This window comes from Aspergillus vadensis, assembly GCF_003184925.1.
Source record: "Aspergillus vadensis CBS 113365 unplaced genomic scaffold BO88scaffold_12, whole genome shotgun sequence".
Lineage (NCBI taxonomy): Eukaryota > Fungi > Ascomycota > Eurotiomycetes > Eurotiales > Aspergillaceae > Aspergillus > Aspergillus vadensis.
The window spans coordinates 842,180-858,328 of record NW_020292050.1 but is presented as its reverse complement, the minus strand read 5'-3'; the positions used below and the strand labels follow the sequence as shown (position 1 = coordinate 858,328).

General features: G+C 53.1%; 7 protein-coding genes across 7 annotated transcripts; 3 read left to right on the top strand and 4 right to left on the bottom strand.

Moving 5' to 3' along the window:
- Positions 1-87: 87 nt before the first annotated feature.
- On the top strand, positions 88-1,458 carry BO88DRAFT_488339 (uncharacterized protein; the record flags this gene model as incomplete). Its single annotated transcript, XM_025712608.1, has 1 exon — positions 88-1,458. Exon 1 carries the CDS (start codon positions 145-147, stop codon positions 1,456-1,458), a length of 1,314 nt encoding a protein of 437 aa, XP_025562789.1. The 5' UTR covers positions 88-144.
- A 74-nt stretch (positions 1,459-1,532) lies between these two features.
- Positions 1,533-2,873, bottom strand: BO88DRAFT_389415 (4-nitrophenylphosphatase; the record flags this gene model as incomplete). Its single annotated transcript, XM_025704911.1, has 5 exons — positions 2,673-2,873; positions 2,569-2,590; positions 2,423-2,491; positions 2,275-2,366; positions 1,533-2,213 (listed from the first exon to the last, which is right to left on the bottom strand). The coding sequence occupies exons 1-5, from the start codon at positions 2,775-2,777 to the stop codon at positions 1,533-1,535; spliced, it is 969 nt and encodes a 322-aa protein (XP_025562788.1). The 5' UTR covers positions 2,778-2,873.
- A 146-nt stretch (positions 2,874-3,019) lies between these two features.
- Positions 3,020-6,423, bottom strand: BO88DRAFT_444163 (putative protein transport membrane glycoprotein Sec20). Its single transcript, XM_025710081.1, has 8 exons — positions 5,916-6,423; positions 5,592-5,839; positions 4,980-5,535; positions 4,896-4,899; positions 4,532-4,626; positions 4,401-4,479; positions 3,541-4,344; positions 3,020-3,492 (listed from the first exon to the last, which is right to left on the bottom strand). The coding sequence occupies exons 1-8, from the start codon at positions 6,227-6,229 to the stop codon at positions 3,328-3,330; spliced, it is 2,265 nt and encodes a 754-aa protein (XP_025562787.1). The 5' UTR covers positions 6,230-6,423; the 3' UTR covers positions 3,020-3,327.
- A 358-nt stretch (positions 6,424-6,781) lies between these two features.
- BO88DRAFT_405307 (mitochondrial 54S ribosomal mL53 protein) lies at positions 6,782-7,505 on the top strand. Its single transcript, XM_025706846.1, has one exon. The coding sequence runs from the start codon at positions 6,807-6,809 to the stop codon at positions 7,125-7,127; it is 321 nt and encodes a 106-aa protein (XP_025562786.1). The 5' UTR covers positions 6,782-6,806; the 3' UTR covers positions 7,128-7,505.
- Positions 7,506-7,531: 26 nt separating this feature from the next.
- Positions 7,532-9,454, bottom strand: ipp1 (inorganic diphosphatase IPP1). The gene is made up of 5 exons (XM_025706845.1): positions 8,545-9,454; positions 8,333-8,452; positions 7,931-8,274; positions 7,792-7,875; positions 7,532-7,739 (listed from the first exon to the last, which is right to left on the bottom strand). The coding sequence occupies exons 1-5, from the start codon at positions 9,076-9,078 to the stop codon at positions 7,601-7,603; spliced, it is 1,221 nt and encodes a 406-aa protein (XP_025562785.1). The 5' UTR covers positions 9,079-9,454; the 3' UTR covers positions 7,532-7,600.
- Positions 9,455-10,367: 913 nt separating this feature from the next.
- On the top strand, positions 10,368-12,071 carry BO88DRAFT_405305 (tRNA-dihydrouridine(20) synthase (NAD(+))). The gene has a single exon (XM_025706844.1). The coding sequence runs from the start codon at positions 10,509-10,511 to the stop codon at positions 11,847-11,849; it is 1,341 nt and encodes a 446-aa protein (XP_025562784.1). The 5' UTR covers positions 10,368-10,508; the 3' UTR covers positions 11,850-12,071.
- A 647-nt stretch (positions 12,072-12,718) lies between these two features.
- Positions 12,719-16,090, bottom strand: BO88DRAFT_415541 (DEAD/DEAH box helicase; the record flags this gene model as incomplete). Its single annotated transcript, XM_025708209.1, has 1 exon — positions 12,719-16,090. One exon carries the CDS (start codon positions 16,088-16,090, stop codon positions 12,719-12,721), a length of 3,372 nt encoding a protein of 1,123 aa, XP_025562783.1.
- Positions 16,091-16,149: the final 59 nt, after the last annotated feature.

The following is a 16,149-nucleotide window of genomic DNA, read 5'->3' as shown; positions in this document are numbered from 1 at the left end:
TGACGGTTGGAGATCTGGTCCGCCGGCGGAGCTCCAAGATCCCGCCGAAGCTTAGCGCGTCCGACATTGTCTCTCTCCGCCGCCGCCGCCTTTTTTCCCCGATTCCTCAAAACTATATTCTCTCTCCTCACCACCCACCACGCCATGGCGTGTCTCAACAGCCGGATCTCATACGCTTCCTGGCGTCTGAGGGTATTCCGGCAGCTTTTCCGGCCGAATGGCCCCCCTGAGGTGGGATATCGTGCTATATCAACCTCCAATGGCACACGGGAACCTCTCCGTCCGACGGCCTCCTCCGCGGACAAGACATTGAAGTCTACTCCGACAGAAGAAGCACAAGATGCTGCTACCGAAGAAGTAGGGAAGGGATCAAAGCAAAATCTACGCCCCTCTGAACTCCTCCCCCAATCCCCCCTCCTCACCAACCCCCGCCCCGGCCACGACAAGCTACACAAGAAGAAACGCCGCCCCGACCCCAAAGAATCCGACATCCACCTGAACCCCTGGGCGCAAGCCCTCGCCTCCCCCCTCCGAGCCTGCAAAGTGACCGGCGCGCGAGTCCCGCGCGCCTTCATGAGCGAATGGGGGTTTGTACAGCGTCCCGACGTTGAAGACAAGCTCTGGCTGCTTCCGGTGGGACTAATGAAGGACAAACTATATCCCTCTTCCACACCCCAAGAAGAGCACACCAAGCATAGCAGCAATAATAAAGACAACAATGACACCAATAAGAACACAACCCGCCACCTAACCCTCCGCATCATCGACCGCCTCCCCCTCCTCCGCACCCTAACCTCCACCTACTGGAGCACGAAAACGAACCGCAAGCGCGAACCACTGGCCAAACTCCTCCCGCACCGATGGAAACACCCTCTCGGCCCCGTAACAAGCTGGGAAGAATCGCAGCTCTCGCTACGAGAAGACACGCCGACCTTCACGCTTAAAATGATGCGCCGGGACGTGGTCCAGAAACTCAAAGCGGCGTGCGACCCGCCCAACACGCAGCCTGAAGCGAAGCGCCGTGTGTGGACAGTTCTGCCGGTTAATAAGTACGGACGAGCTCATATAGCGCGGAGAACGTGGTCTATGGAGCCGTTTGAGCGGATGGAGTGTTGTGGGGTGTTGGTGAATAATCGGCGGAGGGGGAAGCCTGGGAGAGTTACGGGGTTGTGGCCGCGGATGCCGGAGATAGTGTGTATATCGAAGCAGAAGAAGGTGGCGCCGGTGTTTGATTTGACGGCGATGTTGGGGGAGGAGGAGTTGGCGGAGTTGAAGGAGTATTGTCCGGGGCTTTTTGGGAAGACGGCGGTGGTGTTGAGGCCGGATAATAAGGTGACGGTGGAGGCGATGTTGGCGCTATGGAGGTTGAGGGGGTTTGTTAGGAGTGATGGGGTGTTGGAACCGCCTAGGATGGAGGTTAGGTTGAGGAGTAAGTGGAGGAGTAATTATCTTCTATAACATAAATAACTTTACCTCTGTATGTATGTATGTATGTACGTCTATCACAGCTAACTATACCCTCACCCATCGATCTACCGATCCTGATCAACAACCAACAAATCCGCCAACCGATCCAAATAAACGGCGGGCCTCACATTCCCCTCGACAAACTCCTCCTTACTACTAACCCCCGTCAACACCCCCAACGTCCCCCCAAGCCTCCCCTCAATCCCAAACCTAATATCAGTATTCGCCCGATCCCCCACCATACAAGCCCTACTCCGATCAAACCGGAACTTCCCCTCAATAGCATCCATCATAGCCTGATTCGGCTTGCCCAATGACGTCGGCTCCTTCCCCAACATCATAATCAACGGCGCGCTCATACTACCCGCACCCGGGAACAAGGTCCCGGAGTTCGGCAACGTCGAGTCGATATTCGTAGCCAGGAACACCGCGCCCCGGCGGACATAGTGGTACGCGAGGGCGAGCTTGAAATAGTTGATGTGGAAATCCAACCCGACGAGCACGACGCCGACCTCCGGGTCAAGCAGCGTGGAGGCGTCCCCGGATGCTATGTCCTTGTAGTCTTGTGGGGTGATCTCGCGCCGGTAGGCTGGGTCGGTGCCCCCGATGAAGGGGACGTTCTCGGACGCGAGTTCTTGTTCGATGCCGGTTTCGCCGATTACGAAGACTTTGCGTTTGTTGGGGGGCAGGGAGAGGATGCGGGAGATGTAGATTGAGGCGCTGTAGGAGGAGGAGAAGATTTCTTCCTGTTTGTTTGTTGAGAATAAGGTTAGGTGGGTGCTTTATTGTATAGTGGAATTGACGTACAGTGTTGCTCGGGATTCCTAGCGCTGTGAGCTTCTTGTTGTAGTCGGCGCGCGATTTGGTGCTGTTGTTGGTTACGAAGACGACTTGTTTGCCTGGATGCTTGTTAGCTCTTATTCTTCGATAGTATTAATGTCTGACGGAGGTATACCCTTTCTCCGCAGCATCTCTAGAGTCTCGTTCGTGCCGGGGAAGAGGTGGTCGCCAGACCAGAGGACGCCTGCATGCGCATCATGTCAGTATCATGATGTATGGGTCAGTCGGGAGAGCGCGGAGGCGCATGGGTATGCGACGGACCATCACAGTCGAAGAGGAAGACCTGATGCCATTGTCAGTATATCTATACTTTGTATACTTCCAAATATACTGTCTAGTCAGTAGTAAGGCATGGTGTGACTCACATCGAACTTGTCGAGGAATTCCTGGATGCCCGCAGCGTCGCCGGTCAAATAGCGGGGTGTATGCGTCGACGCGGGGTATTCCGAGGAGGGAGCGGAGGTCGCCATGTTGGCTGTCTATGGTATTGAGTCTATGTCGGAAGGGATAGTAAAATGGACTGTTTCCGGTTCTAATAAGCAGACGCAAGGAATGACAGAATTGCTTGCCAGAAAGTAGAATGACTCGAGCGGCGTACAGCAATCCGGGTCTCGGTGAGAACAGCGAGCGGGCCGCACGTGAGGGGCCGAGGGCGGATATCCCAGCCCTACAAATGAACTACAACGAACATTATAGTTGGTATAGAAGTGATGTGAATGCTTTTAGCTCGTTCATTATTATATCATACAGTCGTAATCTCCAACTCCACTCCGACCGAATAACTCATCGAATGGAGCAGCACGTCTGCTGTTTCTCGCGGACTGGTAGCGGCCGCAACTGTAGTTCAGTTCAATGCAACTGTGGACGACGTCGCATATCTTCGCGGTCTCTGCATCCTCCTGATACATCAGGATGCATGGCTTGTCGCCGGCTCTTCCACATCCTACCGGAGGAGTTTCAGCGGGAAAGCACTGTTTCAAAGGTAGAGTAGCCTAGGGACCTCAGGCTCTCCAACCTGATCTAAGCTCCGCCAAGGATGCCAGAGATCTTAAGAGCTATATCCAAGATAGACAGGTGCTCATCTGCACCATCAACCAGACGTCGATCCATATCCGAGAATGCCATAACGATCTTGTTCTTCTGGATATCAGGAATCGCATCGTTGAACACCACCCGTCGATACAACTACTCAAAGTTAGCATCAATAAACTCCCACTGCGTCCAACCACATACCTGCAAAAGAAGCTGCGTTGCACTCCACCCATCAGCAATGATGTCCGTAACCACCTTCGCAACAGCCTCATACGAAGATCCGATCTTCTTCGGCTGCATCGCCTGCACCAACGCATCCAATACGCTCTCCGGAACCACACCAGCAATCTCCTCAATCGTCCGAATAGTAATAACCTCCGACTCCTGATCCGTCATCTCCTCGTCCTCATCCTCGTCCTTCTTCCCAGCACGACCCGCGCCAACCAGCTTAGCCGCACTCTGCATATATGTAATTGCCCGTCGCATATCACCCTCACTGCAAGCAATCAACTTATCAATAACCCCATCCTCCAACCTCAGATTCTCCACCTTGGCAATATGCTCCAATCTCTCACCAGCCGCCGAATTATCCAAAGCCTTGAACCGGAACTTGCTGCAACGACTAGCAAGTGGCTCGATAATCCTTGTGACGTAGTTGCAAACCAAACAGAAACGGGTAATCCGACTGTACTGCTCCATTGTGCGACGCAACGCAGACTGCGCATCCTGCGTCATGCTGTCCGCCTCATCGAGAATAATAATCTTAAACGGCGGGCACGGGTATTGTGCCAAGTATTCCTCGCCCAACCCCGTAGAGTGTGTGAGTTGCGCACGGGCAAAGTTCTTGATCTTATCACGCACGATACCGATACCACGTTCGTCGGAGGCGTTCAGTTCGAGAATGCGCGAGCGGTAGAGAGAGGGTCCGAAGAGGGATTTGGCGAGGGCGAGGATGGTGGATGTTTTACCGGTACCTGGCGGTCCGTAGAAGAGCATATGGGGGAGCTGGATACTCGTTAGCAGATTGTTGTTTCTGGCTGACAATGGGATCTATTTCGTACGTTGGAGGCTTGGAGTGTTCGTTGGAGGACTTTTGTTGTGTGATCTTGAGCGGCGACATCATCGAGGGTCTTGGGACGGCTTTGTGGATGTCAGCTCGAGTGCTATATGTCTGGTCCAGTAGGTGGCATACTATTTCTCAACCCATGGTTGTTGCTTGGCTTGTTCTTCCTTGCTATCTGTGGGCTTCGACTTCGAAGGGTTCGCTGCTGCTGCCGCAGCGCGAGCCTTGTTGTTGAAGAAGTTGGCAGCCATGGCTTCGAGTGTGAGTACCAGACTTCAGCAATGCGATTGATTGATTAATGGTATAGCGGAAGCTGCTGTCGGAGCTCTGGCACACGGGCGGAAAGCGTGTCGGGACGCGTCTCCACGTGATACGCGACGGCGCCAAGCCATTTATTGTTCGCTTGAGGCCGAGGCAGTGATCTACTATCTATAGAGTGATCTAGATTTACGTAGGCAATTGAGCTCGCTGTAAGAAGCTAATGAGCAGGTACACTTCTGCGCTTGGCAGTCATCATCACACATTACTTTCTATCTATAGTTCGTCCCTCTGCTGTGGTATATCCGTCGCCTCAAACATCCTCTTCTTAGGATTCCGGGGCAACTCCGCCTGCCTTTGCCTTTCTTCTTCAGAAATGTCGTCAATGTTGGTCTCCTCCTGCTCCTCACTTTCTTCCACCATTTTGCCGATCTCATCGATTAAGCGGTCCTCCTCTGCCTCATCCGCAACCGGAATTTGATCCCATACCGCTTCGCCCTCAGCGCTTTGAACGTTCGGCTCCACCTTGTGCTCAACTAGTGGAGTCTCTTGCGGCACATATTCGAGCATCGTACTAGGTTCAGAAGACTGAACAGCCTTACCAGTAATCCCAACGACGCCCAAAATAGCAAACGTAAACCTCGCGAACAGCCTGATGGGCAGCCAGACAAGCCACCACAAGGGACCGTATAATATCCGCCTGAAGACAAGCCAAGTAATGGTGCCCACCAATATGTAAAAAGCCGTCTCAAGGTACCACGTATCCGACTTTTGCGAGCGGAGCAGAGACCCGATGAGGTTGCGCGACGACGAAATCAGAGAATCGAGGTCGGTATAGGATTCTGACAGCGAGGAAAGCGCAGCAGTCGATTGTTCTAACCCAACATTGTTAGCCATTACTCTGAAGTCCTCTAGATGAACCAGCACAAACCTAACGTCTCCTGCGCAAACTGACTCCGCGACAGCTCCGCTTGCATCAGCTGATGCGTCCGTCTCAGCGCAGCCGTAACATCATTCGAAGCATTCATAACAATATCATCCTGCGTCAACTTCTCACTCGACTGCTTCTTCCTCTCCGCACTCTGTGATCTCGTAAACAGTAGCTCTCGCTCTTTCCGTCGGGCAACTTCAGCATTCCGTTTCGCTTGTAATTGTGCGTTCCGGAAGTCTCCTCTCGTTCTGTCATAACCATAGCACACACATTAGCATATCAACCATCAAAAACAGACACAGAACAATGAGTCGCTGCACCTACCTCTTCAAATCATCTGCCAGTCGTCCTGCCAAAGCAATAACCCGTTCTCTCTCCGACTCCTTCTCATTATCCACACCCTTGCGCCGTGTATCCGCTGCAGTCTCCAAGGCCTCAACCTCGACCTTCAGCAACTCCAATTGCTCCTCCGCATCTTTCAGACGAGTATGGATTTCCGTCCCCAATTCCAATCGAGGCTGATCTCCCTGTCCGACAGCAGTCGTGAAGCCCTTTAACCGAGAAACCAGGGGATGTATATGAGACAGAGCTGTAGAGAGCTCTTTCAAGCGAGCTTGTAAATCGGTGATGCCGGACATTTTGCGTGTGCGATGATGTAGTAGAAGTAGTAGTGGATATCGCAGGAAAAGTACAATATTTATACAGAAAAGCGCCTCGCTATAGCATCCACAAAAGCCTAATCCCCAAACAAATCAAGACACCGGAGAAGAAAAGGCAGGTGAGATTCAAGAGGGGAAAAAGGCGGAGATGGCCAATGTGTCCGCAACTTACTTTACAGCGTCATCGCGCCCGTTCCTGAGGCCGCCGCCGCCGCCGCCGATCTACCTCCCGTACCACGGCACATGTTTGCATGTCAGACAAACACCACCCAGCGAGCGAGCGACCGCGCTGCGCATCCCGGAGAGCGGACGGATTTGAAGATAGTTGAAGTTATCCGTGAAGGGTGATTATTTTCTCCGCTTGATTCCCTAGAAATCATACACCACACCACGCAATTGCCTCAATCACATAGTCAAGCTCAATTGCCTTGACTCATACAACACATACCACCTTTCTACATCTCCCTATACCTACAAAGTACGTCTCCCAAGCCCCATCAAAAACCATATAAACTAACAATCAAAAAGAAGACCCTACAACAAAACCACCGCCAAAATGACCATCCCTCTCTCAACAATCTCCACCTTCCGCACAACCTTCAACCCTTTCCTTCGCTCCGCCCGCCCCTGCAGACTCATCCTCTCTCTCCTCCGCAATCCCACGACCACGCCGACCTCCAGCCCCGGCCACATCGACATCAAGGTCACTCAGCTGCCGCGGTCGTCGACGCAAGAGCCCGAGCTGACGATAGGGTTCAAGAATGGCAAGGAGTTGAAGATTGAGGTTGGGAAGCGCCAGATGAAGATTGGTGATGTGGTTGAGGAGATTGCTCGTGTTGGGAGGGCTATTGAGCGTGAGGAGGCGCTGAAGTCTTAGATTCTTTTCTTGTTTCCAATGTTTGTTTTATTGGGTTTGCATGGATTGAGTGGTGTGCTTGCATCGGCATGAAATGAGGATTGTCGTCGTGGCGCGGAGACTTCACTTCTCTCTCTGATCTATCCTGTCTACTCGGGATCAGGTGAAAGGTTGCGCGGTATGACTTGGGGGTCTCCAGGACCGAACGGGTGATCATGTCGGTCTGTCTGTACTTTGTACTATCATGTTCTGTATGTGTATGTGTATATATTAGCCATTGAGTGATACTCCATTTCTTTAGTGCTGGGTCCACCCGCTGTCCTTTGGTAGTAGTTTGGAAGAGCCAAAGAGCGCTTACATGTTGGCCGGATACGGTATCACAAATATGTCTATGTTTACGATAAACTACATCAAGAGAACAATATTGCACTTCTGTAAAATTTCCTCTTGGGAATGTGGTATTGTGGTATTTAAATTTTGTTATATAGGTACATTTAGACAGCGGCACCGGAGATGAAGAACCACTTGTCAACGCTGCCGTCAATGGGGGCAGGGGGGAGGTTCTCGCCCTTGGGGATGGCAGCGAGCTGAGCAGCGTCAGCACGCTCGGCACCCTCAACGGTGGTGGTAGCACTAAATGCAATTAGTATATTATCTTCCTAAGTCAGAAATCAAGGATACTTACACGCTGATCTCACCACGAGGAGACTTGCCGGAGATAAGCTTCTCCCAGGCGTCAGCGCACTCGCGGATGACATCGAGAGCGTACCTATGGGTTGAACTGTTAGCCTGGATACATAATATAAGGCACCGTCAGCACGTACTTCTTGTTCTTGCACTCGCCGGAGAAGGCGAACTGGTTCTCGGGCTTTCCGTCGGGGATCTTGTAGATACGGAACCACTCGTTGGTGGCGCGGAGGAGGCCAGGGAGGTGGCGCTCAACATCCTCAACGTCGTTGAGCTTAGGGGCCAGGGGGTCGTTGACATCGATGACAATGACCTTCCAGTCGGTCTCCTCCTCATCGAGAAGAGCCATCACACCGAGGACCTTAACCTGCTTGACCTGACCGGGGTAGCCGACGAGCTCACCGATCTCGCAAACGTCGAGCGGGTCGTTGTCACCCTTGGCCTTGGTCTCGGGGTGGACGGTGTTGGGGTCTTCCCAGGTCTATGTCAAAGGTCAGTGCGGGGTGGTACAAATTTTGACGTGGCGTTCTTTTACATACCTGGGGGAAGGCACCGTAGTTCCAGAGGTAACCCTTGTGGGGGAAGCAGTTGCGGACGTAGCGGAGCTTGCCCTTCTTCACATCCTGCTTGATGGGGTTGAGGAACTCCTCCTTGGAGATCTGGGTCGCAAAATCAGTATACCGACGTCAAGCTACAGCGTAGGCCCCCCACTTGCAGGGGGGTTGTTGTGTGTATATTGTGGCGTCCGTACCTCCTGCTTGGCGTTGGTCCAGCGGGGGATCTCAACGACCATGTTGAGGATGGTCTGCTGCTCGTTGGCATAGAGGGGGATGTCGTGGAAGGGAGAGACGGGCTGGCCATCCTTCTCAATGTAAACACGGTGCTCCAGGGTGTTGGCCTGGCCGATCTTGCGGACGGTGTAGGACATGGTGGGCGATTGCGGCGGGGCAGCGGAGGTGGAAAAGTGTTTGGATAAAAGGGCAGCACGAGATGAAGCGGACGAAACCGAACGATCAACTCGAGAGGAGGAAGAGGGAGACAAGGCTGGAGCGGAAAGAGAAGAAGAGGAAATAAGAGGAGGGGAGGGAGAGGAAGAGAGAGAGGGAGGAGGAGGGGGGGCTTGCTTGGTGGGGGGAGCCAGCGTTGCGGATGTGCGAAGGACGGGCGAACAGCCAGTACGCGTGAGGATCGGACAGGCGGTGGGTGGCCGGCTCAATGGATTCGAATTCAATGCGCGGCCTCCAACTTGGACTCCCTTGGATACCCTACGGACCCCCGGGAACATTGAAAATGGCTTTGAGGCTATGCCCGTGTGGAATTGGTTCAATTGACAACCGGACAAGGTGGGAATTCGTGCTCGTTGTCCACGGCGAGGTATAAAAGGGGATGGGAATCGATGGAACTGCCACGGTCGGGAAGGAAAATCGGTCGGGAAAAAAGACCCAGCCTCGGGTTCTACTATTCCTTTTTCTTCTTTTTCCTCATGTAATAATTCTCGACTACTATCTGTTCAGCCCGTCCCTAAGTATATCCTCATTAGGAAGTATTTGATGGCTACAGCGAAGGGGAAGCTATTCACACCTCTTCTCCAAGTCACACATGACCAGGCAATATACGTACTCTTTCCCAACTCTAGTTCCAACTAGTCATCAACCTGCTCCCACCCTCCATACCTGGCTGGATGCCCACCAACTTTGAGACTTTCGCCGCAGAATTACTGGTCCTGGATGGGTCTCCACCGCTGATGGCGTCCCACAGTTCTGGCTTGTGCTGTCCCTGAATGGTCTGACTGGTGGGATATTGCGACATTCGTGGTCCCAAGAATCCAGTAGCCAACCGGAGACCTTGCGATGGACTGACTGGTACTGTAGCCAAAGTTGATGACTGAGGTTGCGCAGTTTATACTCTCCAGACTGTAGATCACCTTCCACAACACACGTACAGAGTGTATGCAGGATCGTCTATCATGGCAGTCGAATCTGTCACATCTGTCACTGTCATTGACATTCAGCATATCTCTGCGAGCTTGAACACCTGTCATGTTCACGGCTTGGCAGGTACCCGGACGGAGAGAGACATGCGAAGTAACAATCCATTGTAACCTCACCAGAACCGATCAGGCAAATCCCCATGTGATCAGAAGTGACGGGAACAACCAGAGTCATGGATAAATCTAGAGCTCCGTCTACACTACCAGGGGCCGCAATGAGGTTGTGGCTACTTCTTAAAGGGGTAATATTGCAGTCATCTCCACTGCAAAGGCTCGATCAAACCCTTTCGATATAGGTCACATGATATCAACCGATAGCGTATGGAGTATACCATGGCAGTTTTGGCATTTTGTTTTTCTATAGTATAGCATATCCCTTTCAGAAGCTGATAGTGAGCCTCATAAACCTTGAATAAGGCGCACTTTCCTGCCATCGCCTCTACACTGCACTCCCATCTGTTTCCCGATAGTGCTCTGGTACAGATCACATGACTTGGCAGGGGAAGAAAAAAGTTATCGGGTATCGCCACGTGACCCGGCATTTTTCGTCTCCGCCTCCACCGGCTTTGATCCATCAGCGATCTGGGATGCGACTCGATACATAATATCACTCTACTACACTCCTACGGGCTCATATCGCTCACACAGCTCGTTCATATCCCACACTACACTATCCTTACTACCGTTAACCCGATAATGCTATGCTAAGATTCCTCCGCACCGCAATGGCCTCTATCACCACTCCTCCCCGCGTCCCCATCCCCGCCAACGGGGTCGACTACCGTGGCAAAGTAGTCCTGGCCCCCATGGTGCGCTCCGGCGAATTGCCCTCCCGCCTCATCGCCCTCAAGTACGGCGCTGATCTCGTTTGGGGCCCCGAAACCATCGACCGCGCCATGGCAGGCGCCGTCCGCCGCGTGAACCCCCGCAACGGCACCATCGAATTCACCCGCATGCCCTCCAACGGCGGCCGCACCGAAAAGGCAGGCCAAGAATCCGTGATTTACCGTCTCGACCCCGTCCGCGAGAAGGGCAAGCTCATCTATCAAATCGGCACTGCCACGCCTGAAATCGCCGTCGAAGCAGCCAAACTCGTCGCGGGCGATGTCGCCGGTATCGATGTGAACTCGGGATGTCCGAAGCCCTTCAGCACGAGCGGTGGTATGGGTGCGGCACTTCTCAAGACACCGGATAAATTGGTTGCGATCCTGGAAGCCCTGGTGAAGGAGGTCGGCACGCCGTTCCAGATCGGTATTTCGGTCAAGATCCGTATCTTGAAAGATCCGGAGGAGACGAGGGCTTTGGTGTCGCGACTCGTGAAGACAGGCATTACAGGCTTGACTGTGCATTGTCGGACACCTCCCATGAGGCCCCGTGAACGCGCTATCCGTGACCAGGTGCGCATGATTGCCGACATCTGTCATGAAGCCGGTGTCGCATGCGTTATCAACGGTGATGTAACCTCCAAAGACGAAGGCCACGCCTTGATGAAAGAGTTCGGCGTCGACGGCGCCATGATCGCCACATCCGCAGAAGCAAACCCATCCTGCTTCCGTACCGAAGCTGAGGGCGGTCTTCTCCCTTGGAAGGAGGTCGTTCACGAATACATCAAATTCTGTCTCGAGTCCGAGAACCGCTTCGGCAACTCCAAATACCTCCTCAACATCCTCGTCCCCGGCAAGCTCCAGGAAGGCAAGAACGCTAAGGCAGCCAGATCCTACGCCGACACATGCCATGCCCTCGGCTTCGAGGACCTCCTTCCCCTCGCCATGCACGTGGACGACATCCTCAACCTCACCGACAAGTCAGTTACCACCAAAGACCTCCAGCCCGAACACATCCGCAGCAAGGCCGTTCAGAACGCCATGGAGAACAACGAATCCGCACGGGCTGCTGGCGGTGCCTCTCGCGTCAAGTCCACCTCCCCCGCAGTCAGCGCAGGCGGACCCATGCGCACCAACTCCATCCCAGCTCCTACGAAGACCAAGACTGAGGCGGAGACTCAGGCTGATGTCTCTGTTCCGGCTCCTGATGCTGCGCCCCAGAAGCAGGAGCTGACAGCTTAACTCAACCTGATGCCTCTACGTCACTTGCTTCATTGTCTTGCCTTTATTCTCCTTTCTCTTGGATTTCAAGCTACTATCGCATTATCTGGTGTTAATTATCGGTTCCCCCATTGCTGCATTTCATATAGATTCCCACGGTGTGTTGTTAATAGAGGCTCTCGTGTTCTAGGGATTATACATACATAGTACTACACGAATATATACGAATCCATTAGTTTCCAGCCATTGTCTAGCTGCCAGCTTAGTAGTCCGCATAGTAATCTGTGGAACCACATCCGACCCTTCAGTTAATCAATCAATCGATATATTACTAGTATCAACGCCCACCTATATATGTAGTATGTAGCAGTATGCGTACTGAAGCCAACCACCGAGACACGGGAAGAAGAGTAAAGACACAAAAAAACCCAAACTCCTTTTCTATTATCGAACAGTAGAAGGAAAACGAGAGAACCCAAGACCCAATTGAAGAAAACCCATTTCCTCGGCCCACAAAACCGAAATGTTCGGTGAAACTACTAGCAAAATAACTCTCCGGCTTCTTTTCCGCGTTGTGTAGGTATGTATTTGTGTAAGCACTGCCGCTCTTTGTGGTGATGCTGTAATGTAAGGCAGAATGTAATAGGGTGTGTATGTGTTAGAAGGTGGAAAAGACCGCTGGGAAACACAAGGTAACGGTCACATGCAAGCAAGCAAGCATGGGTTTATCAATCGCTGGTGTATCGTGTATTAGACGGAGGGGTGGAGAACGAAAAGTTGTAGGTTGGATGAAACAAGACAGAAGATAAAATGAGTCAAAATTGCGCCGGTACATGTTTTAAGCTACCACGTAGCATATAGTAGCAAGAGTACAAAATAATGTGTCACGTTTATGCGTCATCGGATTTATCGTGCTGCATGTCCGCAAGAACCATATCCTCGACCACTTTCATGCCTGCGTCTTCGGCCTTCTTGGACTCGGCGCCTTCTTCACCGGCCACGGCTTGGTCGAGCGCAAGCTTGGTTTGTCCGAGAGCGTAGATTTGCTCTTCGATGGTTCCCTTTGTCACAAGACGAATGACTTCCACTTCACGGGTTTGGCCGACACGGTGGGCACGATTCTCGGCCTGGACGTCCTCCTGGGGGTTGAAACTGGAGTCGAAGATAATGACTTTGTTGGCGCAGGCCAAGTTAATGCCTGCACCACCGGCTTTTGTGGAAAGGAGGAAGACGGGGATTTCGGTTCGCTCGTGGAACGCGTCCAGGATGGACTGGCGGTCTTCGACGTTTGTCCTGCCGTCCAGTCGAACGAAGCCGATGTGCTGGTTTTCGAGCACGTGTTCGAGGATATCCATGACTAGTGTGAACTGAGAGAAGACCAAAGCACGGTCGCCGTTCTCCTTGAACCGCTTCAGAAGGTCGCAAAGTTTGTCCACTTTGCCGGAGTCCATCCATTCGTTGTTCTTCAGAGCGAACCTGCCCAGTGAGTGAGGGTGGTCCACACACATGGTGTGGCACTCGAAGTCGTTGTATGCTTGAAGTTCCTCGTATATGATATCCGGGTTTGATAGAGACCATTGCTCCTCCTTGAGACAAGCCTTGGCCATGCGGCTCAGGGTGGAGTTATCGTAGTGACGCCTGTATAGCAGGGGATGGATGGCGGCTTGTCGGAGCTTCATTAGGATGTTGGCAGACTTGTTGCCGGTCTTCTTTCCAGCGGCTCGGTCAGCCAACAGCTTGCGGACCTCCTCTTTCTCATGCTCATAGATCTCGCGTTGCGCAAGGTTCATCTCGCAGTACTCAACATGTGAGATCTTCGCAGGCAAGTCAATGACTTGGTGCTTCTTGCGTCGCAAGACGAAAGGCTTCAGCATGGACTTCGCGCGTTCAATCCGTTGCGCGGAAAGGAGAGCCGAATGCGATTCATCCACGGTCTTTGCTTTGTTCGCAAAGATGTACTGAAGCTCCTCCTTGCGTTCCTGGAACACCTTCGGAAGGATGAAGCCCAGCAACGAGGCTAACTCCTGCAAATTATTCTGCAACGGCGTACCTGTCAACAGAAGTCTGAAACGGGCAGGAATCCTGATAAGCTTCTCGTAGAGCACCGATGTGCTACTCTTAAGCATGTGTCCCTCATCGTAGACGCAGACACAGAAGTCCATGTTGCGGAGGAAGTGGGCATCCACCTTGCCCTTGGCAATCGTGTAAGTGGTGATGATAACGTTGATACTATCTCGGTTGTCTTCAATCGTCTCTCGGATGACTGCCCGCTCTGCCTGACCAGCGTAATAAGGCATGACGGAGAGCGTGGGACAGAACTTCGAGAACTCTCTGAGCCAATTTTCGATCGTAGACGAGGGCACAACAACGAGATGAGGACCCTTGATTCCCTTCTCGAACAAGTGCGCCAAGAAGGCAATGACCTGGCATGTCTTTCCAAGACCCATGTCGTCGGCCAGGATGCAACTCAACTGGTTCTCAAACAGGAGGGACAGCCAATTGATGCCCACGATCTGGTAGTCTTTCATCTTCAAATCATCGCGCATGATCCCGGGCTGAGAGATGAAACGGCCTTTGCGCGGTCCAGGCGCGGGTCCGTCACTATCCTCATCCGAGCGCTGGCTAGCGGGTGTTCCTATCCCGGAATCATGAGACTGAGAGTGGGCATCTCTGGGATTGATGGATACCAGCTCCAGTTCTCCCTCTTTCTTTCCGAAAATGTCCACACCCCATCTCTTCATCTCCGCCGCGACTGGCTTGCCGAGCGCTTCACATTTTGCAACCAAGGAGTCCACCGCCTCGTAACCAACCCACATATCAATGCACTTGTCGACAATCTTGTCGCCGATAGGCTTTGGCGTTTTACGGCCACGGCCGCCCTTAGGCTTCGTCTCTTCTTTCGCCGGAGGAGGAACAGCACGGGCACGGTCGAGCGATGAGAACGGCCGGAAGGATATGACGTGTTTCGCAACGTCTTCAGTAATCGCGGCGATGTCAGCAAGGTCCAAGACGCTGCATTTATTGAAGAAGTTCAAGACTCTTGTCTCCACTTGGCCATCCCCTGCTGATTCCTCCACGCCGGAATCGGAATCCTCGTCTGATATTATCATAGCCTCAGGAGACTCCGAGCGTTGAGGGGAGGCAGGCTTCCGCCCTTGGACTAGACGGCTAGTCTTCTTGGGCGGCGTCTCAGCACGAGGCTCAGAACGAACCGGACTAGGGGAAGACGCCCGAGACTTGGGCCCTCTCATTAAGCGCCTGCGCGGTTTTGCGTCCTCTTCCGCTGGTTGTGACGGTTGCGATTGCTGCTTCTGGGCCGACAATGTCCTCTGCATGTTCATGGCAGACCACTTGTCTTGAATAGTTCCGCGCGCCTTGATCTGCTGCTTCGCGGGCGCAACAGGGGAGGCCCTCTTGCTCGCAATAAGCTCGTCCTCTGAAGATTCAGCCTTCTCCGTATCAGCCAAGTGCTCCAGGGCAGCCTCGTAGTTCCCACGTTTTGAGAGAAGCGCCTGCATGCATGCATGCACAGACTTCTGCGGCATGACCTTCAACATCCTCTCCACCTTAACTCTAACTTGATAGTCATCTATGTCCTGCAGCGAAGAGATGTTCGTACCCACAGGCTGGGCACGCGAGGGGCCATCCTGTCGAACCTTCTTCACGGCCGTGCCTCTGGGAGCGGGGTCCATTTGAGCTGCCGGACGCTTCGCACTAGAAGGATTGAAGACTGCGGATGTGGTGATCTGCTTGAACCGATCCATCGGAGACTCGGCGACCTTTTCAGGGCTGCGCGACGATTTGGCGAACAAAGAGGGTTTAATATCTATGCTTCTCGACGCTCGGTCGTCATCATCAGACGAGCCGCCGCGATAGGTCGGGCCGTCATCTTCAAGATCTATTATGGGCGCACGCTTAGCCGGACCGACAGGAGGGCGAAAGCTGGTGCCAGCCGGGGCCATGGCACTGGAAAGACGACCGCCGTTCGGGGTAGGATGAGAGGGGGAGGAATTCGGACCTGGAGGAGAGGATGCGGCGACCTGAACGAAGGAATTGTTCTTTCCGGAGTAGGGAACGTCCAACACTTGCGTAGGCTGAGTGTAGCGCTGGGTGGCAGGGGTCAAGGATTGAGTTGCGAGTGGCTGGAGATGGCTGACAGGCACGGTGGCAACCGTCTCATATTCTGCTGCATCATCCTTGGTTGGGGTACTGTGAACGACTTTCTTGTCGCTCACGGGCGTATCGGGGACGGTGTCTTCCATGGTCGGTGACTCAAAATTATGTATCAAAGGCAGAAAGGCAGACGAGAGGATGGCGTCAT

What these genes read in the sequence shown, in the direction of transcription:
- BO88DRAFT_444163 (XM_025710081.1), bottom strand. Translation starts at nt 6,229, where the DNA reads ATGTCCGGCATCACCGATTTACAAGCTCGCTTGAAAGAGCTCTCTACA. An exon ending in GTTTGCGCAGGAGACGTTAG is followed by an intron (nt 5,536 to 5,591) that starts GTTTGTGCTGGT and finishes ATGTTGGGTTAG; the next exon opens with AACAATCGACTGCTGCGCTT. An exon ending in CAACCATGGGTTGAGAAATA is followed by an intron (nt 4,480 to 4,531) that starts GTATGCCACCTA and finishes ACATCCACAAAG; the next exon opens with CCGTCCCAAGACCCTCGATG.
- BO88DRAFT_405307 (XM_025706846.1), top strand. Translation starts at nt 6,807, where the DNA reads ATGACCATCCCTCTCTCAACAATCTCCACCTTCCGCACAACCTTCAAC.
- ipp1 (XM_025706845.1), bottom strand. Translation starts at nt 9,078, where the DNA reads ATGTTCCCGGGGGTCCGTAGGGTATCCAAGGGAGTCCAAGTTGGAGGC. An exon ending in GGCGAGTGCAAGAACAAGAA is followed by an intron (nt 7,876 to 7,930) that starts GTACGTGCTGAC and finishes TTCAACCCATAG; the next exon opens with GTACGCTCTCGATGTCATCC. An exon ending in CCTCGTGGTGAGATCAGCGT is followed by an intron (nt 7,740 to 7,791) that starts GTAAGTATCCTT and finishes AATTGCATTTAG; the next exon opens with TGCTACCACCACCGTTGAGG.
- BO88DRAFT_405305 (XM_025706844.1), top strand. Translation starts at nt 10,509, where the DNA reads ATGGCCTCTATCACCACTCCTCCCCGCGTCCCCATCCCCGCCAACGGG.